We start from the raw sequence: 11,044 nt of genomic DNA on the forward strand, positions 1-11,044 counted from the left end.
AAAGAAGGCACGTTCTGCATGGAGCACTGGGTGTTATGCACAAACAATGAATCATGGAACACTATATCAAAAACTAATGATGTAATGTATGGTGATTAACATAACAATAAAAAATTAAAAAAAATAAATAAAACTTACGAGGGCTCTTCTGACACAGCGGCTCCTTCTTCTAGCTCTTGAGCTTGTTTGTACCATGGAAGCTTGGCCTCTACTGGAAGCTTCTCTGAGAATTAAGTGCATGCATATAAAAGAGAAGAGGTTAGAACCAATTTGGAATTTTAGGGAAATTCTTTAATCTCCTCACCAGTTCCTGATTTTGCACTACCTAGAAACCATGTTGATAACCACAAATGATAAGTTTTTAGGTAAATTTCTCCTTCTGATGATGGTTATATCAAGAAAAAAGAATATTTTAAAATGTTTAGTAATACCAGTCTACTAGTTTTTATGTTTCCCTTTTATTACGTGGAAGAGCAAAGGAGAATTTTTTTATTATGAAAGTCGTAACTAGGAACACTGGCTTGACATGTATATGAAGAGTCATCAAAGCATCTCTTCACTCTTGCCTGTTAAAAAGATAGAACAATATTTATCTTTTAAGACAAACATGAAGTGCAATAAATTATACTGTAATCCTTTAATAAATTCTGACATGTTTTTCTTTTTTCCTTTGGGTGAAGTGTGATCTACGCCATATTGTCACAAACAAACAAAACTGCCACTCTGAAATTTACAAAACACTGCTTTAGATTTCTGACTCATTCCGCGCCACCTCAGGGCTCATGGACAGTTGGAATATGAGCAATCGAGGGTCCATAACCCATAATTTGACTGCGTCACCTATTTATCTAGCTTTTGGCCACACAATTCAGGACAAGCTTCCTAACTGCTTCCTGGAAAAAAAAAAAAAAAAACTGTGAAGGAGAAAAAGAAAGACAGAGGTTCTAACTGCCCCTACAGAAGTAAGTGCCAAGATTCCCATTTTGACACATTTATTAGGGTCATTTATAGGCATATTTGCCTTTATAGTATGAGCCAGTGAAGCTCTATCACCATTTTATGACATATAATTGTAAAGATGAAAGAAATATGTCTCTATATGCATGCACCATAGAATTATATGGCATTTTAATGATGTTTAGAGAGCCAGACTCACTACTTAGTTGTGAAAATCCAGATTTTATTCTTGATAGTTAACCACAAACTGCTTTTCTTTCTCCGAAGTGGCTTGGTAAAGACAGAGCTAATAAATAATTGACTATTTTAAGTTAGGGGCATCACTCCTTTTCTTTTAGTCAGAAAACAAAGCGAGTGAGAAACATAATACTGCTAAGGCCAGAAGGATCTGCTAACACTTAAACATGGTGATCATGGTACCCACACAAACATCATTTTACAGCTAGCCCACGTCTCCCGACTGAGTGACTCAGTCAGCCTCGCCATATCTGACAGGGTGAGCCATTTCTGTTTCAGCGAGGAAGCGTTCAGCTGGTACTATTAGGCCTGCGATACTTTATTGTCTATTTGAAGCGGATCCTGTCAGAGGTACTGGTGGCCTCTTCCTCCCGCATCTGAGGATGCTGATGATAGTCAGGAGTTGAAGATCGCATGTGTGGAGAACTGACTATATTCCAGGCAGTGAGCTGAGCACCCTGTCTGCACTATTTCTCATGTAATACTCACGTGATCTCTGAGGTAGTTACTATTATTAGCCCCATTTTACAGATGAGGACACTGAGTCTCAGAGAGAGAGAGAGAGAGAGAGAGGGACGCATTTATTACAATGTATCAGGGTTTTGGGTATTTTTGTTTTTATTTCCATTATATCATTTAGATTTCATGACACCATTCACTCCCACCAAGGGCAACCTATAGTAAATAAAGAGCTACACTGTGGCTGATTTTCCGAGAAATGTAATGGTTAGAGAAATAAATTAAGAAGCAAAGGGAAGGGAGGAAATCCAAAGGGGGAGAAATCAGAGAGGGAGATGAACCATGAGAGACTATGGACCCCGAGAAACAATTGGGGGGTTTCGGTGGGGGAGGGTGAGAGGAGGGGGTAACAGGGTGATGGGTATTGAAGAGGGCATGTGCTGTGATGAGCACTGGGTATTATACTTAACTAATGAATCACTGAACACTGTATCAGGGACTAACTATGTACTATACAGTGGCTAACTGAACATAATTAAAAAAAGAAGCAAAAGGGAATCATATTTAATATTGATAATAGGATAGCTTATAATAAGGAGTTCTCTACTTCTGATTGGTTTGTGACTTTGGCATTTTCTAGTTCCTTGACATGGATGATAGCAATATCAGCAAAGAAGTCCAGTTAGCATGCATGCCAATTTGAGAGACCCTGTATAATTATAATAAATCTTCCTCACTCAGTAGAAATTTTCTAAAATTCGCTTTTTATAAATTATTTGCAGTATCTGTTAAATTCTGATTTATTTCAGATTTCCATTTCAAATTATGATTCTGGAATCTAGTCTCGTATTAATGTTTTAATTTTCAATATAAGAAGCAACGCCTTTCTGTTTCAGCAATTTGAAGTATGAAGCCTCCTAATGTACTTGATGCTTCCCAAAGTAGACACTCTTGGATTCACTGTATTATTTTTAACAGCAAGAAATGTGACTAGTAAATCACACACGTATTTCTCCAACATCTCTATAATATCTCCTGTTAAGCAGATGTAGCTGATACTTTTCAGCAACAGTCTTCAAACAGCTTTACGATCCAGGAAAGAATTATGTAAATATTTAGTACTTAAGAACAATTTGCAAGCAAAAGGAGTGGAAAGATTTTTAGAAAGAGTTAAGTCTGCTTAGTAGAGTCTAAGCTACACAAAAGAGTTACTAAGAACACTCGGGATATTTAAAAATATCCCACGAAGTTTCAAACAGTCCCCGAAGACACATAACAATGAAAAGACTGGTAACAGAGCACCTGTTGAGTTACCTTTGGGTTTATAGCAGGGAGTGGGTATGACACATTCCTCTTTTATGTGGGGCTTCGTTTTGGGGCTACAACCTCCTGTGTGCATTCCACGATGGTCGATGCAGAGGACCACCCGATACCTGAGGCCCTGGCCACATGTCACGGTGCACTGGAAGGAGAATGCAAGAGAGAGGAGACTCATAGCAAAGCCTTGTTTACTTTGCCTCGTTTCTCACCTGAGACTCTTTAAAGGGCTGCCTTTAGATAAGGACTCCCGGTGGATTTGTACCATTTCTTACCATTCATGGAGTCTTTGTTCTATTTGGCTATTTAGGGTGAAGCTGGCTGAAAATTAAATCACTTTCAGTTTCTCAGATTTAGATTAGTTAGGCAACATTCCTTAAGCACCCACTGCGTGCCAAGTCCCAAACCAAGCAGCGAAAAGAAGGAGAAAAGAAACTGTAGAGTGTGCTCATTTTTGATCACTAACACTGCATTTTAATTGTATTTAGTCACTTTGCTAGCTCCCATATAGACATTAACACTTTGCAAACTGCCATCATAGTAAATTTATATTGCAGCATGGCTGATCCAATTGATTATACTGACATGGTCAAAAATGTTTCAGGGAGTTGATTCAACGGCCAGATGTAGACGGCACCTCCAGTGCTTCTAGATGCCAGGGAGCAAGTCTAGATGGAGAGAAACGTCACAGCTCTGATCCTGCTGCCCCAAAGCCACATAGTGAAGTGAGAAGTCTTTTGACGTCTCTGTGGCTCGGGGCACAGTGGCTTACCTCCTCATCTTTCTATCTCTTTTGCCATTTCAAACCTTCTGCAGTAGCAGCCAGGAAACCCCAAGTAACATATTCTTTAAGCTGCTGCAACGGTTTTCCTAACGTTCTAGAATGTTCTGCTTTTAATTATCCTACTTCATCCTCATTCTAATTATTTCGCCATTTCCATTTCATTTTTTTTTTTCCAATGAATAATACAGATAGTTTTAATTGGAATCTACTCAAACCCTTTTTGGATGTAGACAAAGTATAAGAAATAAAAAATAAAACCAAACCGTGGTCTACTGAGCTCTATCATCAGAGCAGCTTCTGGACATTCAGGATCAGTCATTTGGCCTCAATGACTCCTGACAGACACTTGCCTCTCTTTGCCACTTGAGGGAATGTTATGAGTGATAGAGGCTTCTCGAAGTAACTTGAAGTTAATGCATATTTACTCATTTACTTTTGGCTATGCTGGATTTGGGGCGTGCCTACATCAGGAGCTAACCCGGTACACCTCAAGAGAAGTGGGGAGCTGCACAGGGTAGCCGGTGGGGTCATGACGATGAGAGGGAAGAGTGGACTTACTCTCCTAATGAACAAAGAAAGAGGGCACAGTTACCGGAGACCACTCCTGTGCCAGCCATTTAGGACAGTCAAAAATGTTGCAGGGCTGCACGATGGGCATCTTAGGGGTGTACATGCATTTCCACTCTTCCACTGAGGTGACATGCCCCTGGATGTCCTCCTCCACACAGGAAACTGCCCGGCTCTGGATGCCCCCCCCACACGAGGAGGAGCACGCGGTCCACGGGGTGGCCTCCCACCTACAGAAGCAAGGGGAGTCATCAGGGCGGACATGCACATTGCCAAACCTCCTCAGTGACCTTTCCGACCAACCCCGTTCCCAGTGCCTATTGCGGCAATCGGGTTCTGCGAGGCTACAGTCAAGAGATCCGAAAGCCGTCTAGTGCCTAAAATCTGCTGAGTGAGAGTGAAAGATTCAATGTTGGCAAAAGTGCTCTGGAAACCTTGAAGCTCTCAGCAAATGTAAGAAATTACTGTTTGGAGAGCTGTCCTCAGGGCTATCCGTGCTGTCTGTAACCTACTCCAAAGAGGGCTAGTCAGTCCCTCTCCCTATAGTTTGAATATATATTCTGTGTATAATATTTATATTATTTCATACTTTGTAAATATATATCCTGTATCTATGTTATATATATATTTACTAAATCCCATTAAATATCTTTGTCAAGATTAAAACTGATTACTCACTTAACGCTAATAGTTTGCACCTGAGCCGATACTTTCTATTTTCAATGCAATACTTTATCACTTAGCTTCTGGATATTTTTACATGAGAAGCTCATGAATGATCAAGGTAAACCAAACATTCATTCCCTCTCCCCTGCTTCTACAATCATCAGCTTTGGGACTACATGGGTGCAGCACAATTCTGATGTTCAAACTAGGCCATCATTACACTAAGGAGCAAAAGTAATAATGTGAGGCATTATCTTCTCATTCCCTAACTGATGAGGGATACTGGCAGTCAGCTTTCCCCTGATAAAGAACTATTGGAATTGTGAAGAAAGTTTGGTTTGGGTTGGAAGGCCGATGGCATTGGAATCTAAAGATACAGTTCCGTAAGGGAGAAAATTATAATATTATCAATAACATTTAAGAGAATTCCATCGGGTTTTTTAGATCTCTACACAGCTCTGAAGCATTTGGAACCAGATGCAGAGATATCTTTGCCTGATTCTTTTCTCTCCTCCTGCAGATTTAGAGAATGTAGAATTTTTAAAAATAGAAATATTGGGACTGAGCTTGTCTTTCTTGCATATATTCTGCTTGTGGATGAGGAATGCAAAGGAACTTTAAGATTTCTCTTAGAATTAGGAGAGAGATAATTTTAATGAGAGATAAACTAAATGTCATCAAGTTGATCTACTTGAAAAGTTAAATGTAAATATATTGCACGGGCATATCGTGGAGACATCAATTATCCCATAAGTAGGATTTCATGTATATTGGGAACCTGACTTCTCTTCTGCATGAGCCTGGATACTGTGTGTTTCCCAGTTAACAGAGGATTTTCCTCCACATTTTCTCTGCACTGTTTGAGTCTAGGCAACAACTGTTCTCTCTACTACCAACAGCTTAAACATGCTGCCAAGTACAATATTTTCCTATGCATATTTCCCCAGGAGAGACAAAAGAAAATGCTATTGGGGGAAACTGAGGCCCTCTGTTTAGCCCTTAGGAGACTTGCTGAGCCCTTTCAAGAGAACGAAGCAGCTCTGTAGAGGGCCTCTCTTCCAAAAGGTAAGACCAATTCTCATTTATCTCCATGTAAATACCTGGAGAGCTTCCCTCTGGATATGGATAATGGGTCTGATTCCCAATGAAATCGGGCTGAATATATAAGTACACATTCATGTTAGATTTGATCTGACAGTGAAGTGGGACTATGTTTTTGAATGTACATTTAATCTCTTAGAACATTAAGATGCCATAAAAAGAGCACACTTCCTAATTGGTACTCTAACGTACCTAAACTTGACCCTTCTAAAGACAGAGTGATTAATTTCTGTCTCAACATTTGGACCTGACCCATAGCGTAATTTCACAAACAGTAATAAGTATCCTTTTCAGTGTCAGTGATCACGGAAAGACAAATGATGCTAATATTATTCTAAGAATTTTTAGTATGGATCCATCTTACCACTATAGTTCTATATGTGAAAAATTATTGTGTGAATCCTGACATAATAATAGGGTTATGTGGAATTTCAAGGCAAAACATGTCTGAGTGCTTCAAAGAAAGTATAATAAAAGCTGAGAGAAGGCATCAGTTAGAATATCTTAAAACAAGGACCAGGTAAGTGCTTGGTGTGTGGGGGGGAGCGGGGAAAAAAGCACATATCCAAGATTCCTCTCCTGGAAGAATAAAAAATGAGTTCATATATCACATATTTTAACTCCAATGGCCTTTAATTTTTTAAACATGTAGTGTGTTTAGTTTAAGAAATTCTCAAAACTAAGAGTTTTGGATGTGGAAAATTTGTATATTTTAATTATGAATTAATAAGACTCCATTCTTCTATTATGTTCACGTATGTGTTCCAAAGACTGAAAGCAAGAAAAAAAATCTAAAAATTCATTAACTGGGCTTTGTATCTACACTTGTGGTCTAAAACCTATTTAAATAATCAATATGTAAAGCCTTCTGCCTTGATCAGAAGGTAGCTGCCATTTGAGAATCATTTTTGAGCCTCAGTTCTTAACTTTGGGTCATTTTTGAGACTCCAGTCTTCTTGTAAAAACATATTTGCAGAAATTCTTCCATTTACTAAGATTTTACCAATTAAGCAGAATATCTAACTTTAGAATTAGCTCAGTAACAGAAGTGCAAGGAGTATGAAATACAGTCTGTTTATTTGCAATTGCCCTTTTCCATTGTGATGCACGGACAGGCCAATGTGTACATTGGATAACATTAAGGAGGCTCATTTCAATCTATCATTGAGAATACTGGGCTTTTGGCATTTGGGGGAAATCAGATGTATAAGAAATGAAGTTTAACCTAAGACAGGCATTAGTCATACCAGAGAAATATAAATAAGAGAGATCATAGATATGAAAGAAACTTAGGAGTGGTATTACAAGAAAAACATAAACTTGACGTTGCTCACCCTGACACCCAACTTTGTTTTTATTGTAAAATATATGGCCTTCCCACAAACAGATACGTGTGTCCTGTGGATACTTATTCTACAGATACGGAAACTGAAATCAAATGAAATCTTGGTTCAGTTAGATTAGCCTTGTTATATTTTCATTCCATTTCTTTTTTCAAGAAGCATTTACTATAGACGTTTGGTTCTGGATCAAGCCAGCAAAATGATCTATCAGTAGCATCCTAAAGTCATTTATCATCTTTATCAATATAGTCATAGAAAAGTGGGAGGGAGCTGATTAATAAGGTAACCCCTTAGTGGAAGAACTTAAAAAATACCCCCAAACAGCTGTATGGAGTATAAATCCAATGCCCCTCTCTACATGCTCCCATTAGGATGGTGAAACTTGAGTTCTCTACCAGTCACTGGAAGTATTTAAGTAGAGGCTGGATGACAGCTTGTGCTGGTGTACATGTATTAATCTATTAGCAATAATCGTGCCTCGGATAAACCTCATTGGCTATGATACTGCCACTGTGCAAAGCTGTACATGTATTAATCTAAATATCTGTCTGTGTGTATACTGATGTGGGAATACATATGCACTAAATACACATATATGTATATTTGTGTAAACACATACGTGTATAAATGTAGGGTGTAAGGGTGTGATTGCTCAGAAGGAGGACAGGGAAGCATTTCTGGGGAGCTGAACTCAATGACCTCAAGGGCCCCTGTTTGGATTCCATTTCATGAAGCTTTTGGAGATTTTCAATCAAACTTTGTTTTATTTTGCAGTTCAGAATAAAATTATTTTCTAGGCTTTGTTCAGTTTGAGATTCAGAAAACTACCATGGGTTATTTGTACTATTTGCGATCTGATGGAAACTCTCGGTTCCAGATAGCAGCTGATGCCCTAGAGTCCAAGTGAGCAAAGAGGACTCCCATCCTAGAGTCCAAGTGAGCAAAGGCGTCTCCTAGCACAGGGTTTCCGTCAAGCCCGATTCTAATTTCTGCTGCCTGGGGAGCTGTTTCCAATGTGGCAGACCATACACTCAGGAGCTAGCATATTTTTCAGCCTCTCCAGTTTTCGTATGAATATATCAATAAAGAGAACAAGTTCCCTTAACAGTTCCTCACTTTCATTTTTTTTTTCTAGTTAAAAAAAAAAAAGACTGTCCTTTAAAAAAGCAACACAGCACATGGAATTGGATGTTTTGGAAAAAAAAATGTCCCCCAAATGTTCTGAACAATAAGGATGGGAAAACATTGCCTTTTGGTCCACAATTATAATTTCTTTGGAACACAAAGAGGATCTTTAAAGCCCCTCTGCAGAGTAGTACGACATCTGGAATCCCACATTTGCGGTACTGTGATAATACTTCAGGCTGTGTTTGCTTAAGAGTTAGCAACAGGGCTTTAATGCCTAGGGTCCTACTGCAGAGAAACAGAAGAGGACAAAGGGAGTGAAACAAAGACACAACATAACCCATACACTGTATCTAATCAGAGTCAATGACTGTGTCCGCTTCAATGTCATAAGATCCTATCTTAAAACGGTTCTTAAATGACAAGCTTAGAGTCTGAGCAGCCCAGTACTATCCAGAAGCAGAGCTCACGATGGGTTGCAAAATATACTATCTACCATCTTACTTTTACAGAAAAACACACAATCTACATCTACATAGATATATAAAAGAAGCAGAAGGCTGATTTACTAATTCTAGCATCATGATGGTTGATTTACGTACCGAGGAAGGGGATGGTAGAGGTCATAAGGCATGATCTGCTTGTATCCGTCACTGTTAGGAACAATAATGCCAACCCTCTGAGTAGAAGGTACACACAATAAAATAAACACTAAATGATTACATTATACAAATTTTGTTAGACAAATGCAAAACAACATTAATAAATTGTCTCTGAAAACAACACTACAACAGTTTAGTATCTTTATACTAGCATATGCGTGAGGATGGGGCAAGTTCTTTGAAAGGGCACTGTTTACTATAATTAGTTCTCTGACCAAGCAGGAAATACCACTGGGAAGGGTGGTGGCAAGAAAACTTGGCACCTCATCATTAACTATGACACAATAAGCTTGTAAATGTTCTTTAATCCCCCAAATTATACATCCTATGAGGTCATTATTATCATCCTTATTAATGTTACTTCCAGATGCTCAGCAAGGAATTACAGTTACTGTCTCACTCCTGATGAAAGAGAGAGCTCTGTGTAAGAGTCTGTACCTGGGGATCGACAAAACTCCGGCATGTGCATTAGCAAATAGGTTTCTTCTCTTGGCATATCTAAAGATTTTAGTAAATATCTAGAAAGCAGTCACTGGGTTATTGTTATAAAGGGAGGGAGACCTAGCGAATATAGTAGGCAACTAGCAACAAAAGCAAGTTTCCGGGGCGCCTGGGTGGCGCAGTCGTTAAGCGTCTGCCTTCGGCTCAGGTCATGATCCCGGGGTCCTGGGATCGAGCCCCGCATCGGGCTCCCTGCTCGGCGGGAGGCCTGCTTCTCCCTCTCCCACTCCCCCTGCTTGTGTTCCCTCTCTCGCTGTGTCTCTCTCTGTCAAATAAATAAATAAAATCTTAAAAAAAAAAAAAAGCAAGTTTCCTACCAAAATAAAGGCAGGGCAGTTAAAATAGATAAAAAGAAATGAAAAATCGTTTTTGTGGTCTGTAGTAATGTGATATTATGTTAACTGATATTACAGCGGTGGTTGTGATGGTCGTGACTGTTATTAGTATATCTAGTGCCCTGGGAAACTCGTGAGATTCAGAGATAGAGCCTAAATGAGCCATAAGAAATGACTTTGTAGGGTGTATAGCTAATGGATTCACAAGAAATGATACTATAGGCTGTGTGGAGGTCCCCAGAGGCCTCACGGACTCTAATAAACTACACTAAACTACCTCACTGATTTCAACTAAAGCTTCCAATTGGCAAGATTTTCTTGCAGCGCCCCCTGGCTTGTGGAAGACTTATGACAAATTGGTCTCAGATAAAAGGGCTCTTATAAAAGACCCTCCATCAGGAGTGGGAGACAGAGAGAGCTCAATACACAGCTGTCACCCTGGTACAGAACATGGTAGGGCAGGAGCAGAAGATACTTATTTTGCAACTGACAGATGATAGGAAGTCTCTCTTTTGAATACGGAAGGAACTCATGTATTCTCTATGTATCCCTGGGAGAGATGGATGGGTGTATATTTATATATCCACATTTGATGTAAATGTTGATATTTGTATTTAAATAAATAAATAAAGGCTTCAGTTTTAATCTCATTCTCTGATATAGCATGACGTAATATATTCTTTTTAGATGGCTAGCAAATCTAAGCTTTTGGGTAAAACGGGTGAGCTCAGTATACTATGGATCAGACACATAAAAACAGCACTGACTGGAGATCATCATAAATAAGAGGGAGTGATAAAGAGGGTAGTTTCTGAAGAAATGACTGAAAGGTACGAGGATACATGAGAGAAATTAAATTTAAAAGACAATGGGAAACAATTTGCAACGACGTGGATGGAACTGGAGGGTATTATGTTGAGTGAAATAAGTCAAACAGAGAAAGACATGTATCATATGATCTCACTGATATGAGGAATTCTTAATCGCAGA

The 11,044-nt window shown here is 39.1% G+C and overlaps 1 protein-coding gene and 1 pseudogene across 1 annotated transcript; both read right to left on the reverse strand.

Moving 5' to 3' along the window:
- Window positions 1-138: 138 nt before the first annotated feature.
- Window positions 139-9,905, reverse strand: LOC145719574 (ADAMTS-like protein 1; the record flags this gene model as incomplete). Its single annotated transcript, XM_081811065.1, has 4 exons — window positions 9,159-9,905; window positions 4,347-4,551; window positions 2,968-3,115; window positions 139-223 (listed from the first exon to the last, which is right to left on the reverse strand). Coding segments are annotated over exons 1-4 (470 nt in total), but the record flags the coding sequence as incomplete, so codon positions are not given.
- On the reverse strand, window positions 7,796-7,953 carry LOC115939412 (U4 spliceosomal RNA; annotated as a pseudogene).
- Window positions 9,906-11,044: the final 1,139 nt, after the last annotated feature.

This window comes from Leptonychotes weddellii, unplaced genomic scaffold (assembly GCF_054177405.1).
Source record: "Leptonychotes weddellii isolate Sample4059 unplaced genomic scaffold, ASM5417740v2 HiC_scaffold_5311, whole genome shotgun sequence".
NCBI classification, from domain to species: Eukaryota; Metazoa; Chordata; class Mammalia; order Carnivora; family Phocidae; genus Leptonychotes; species Leptonychotes weddellii.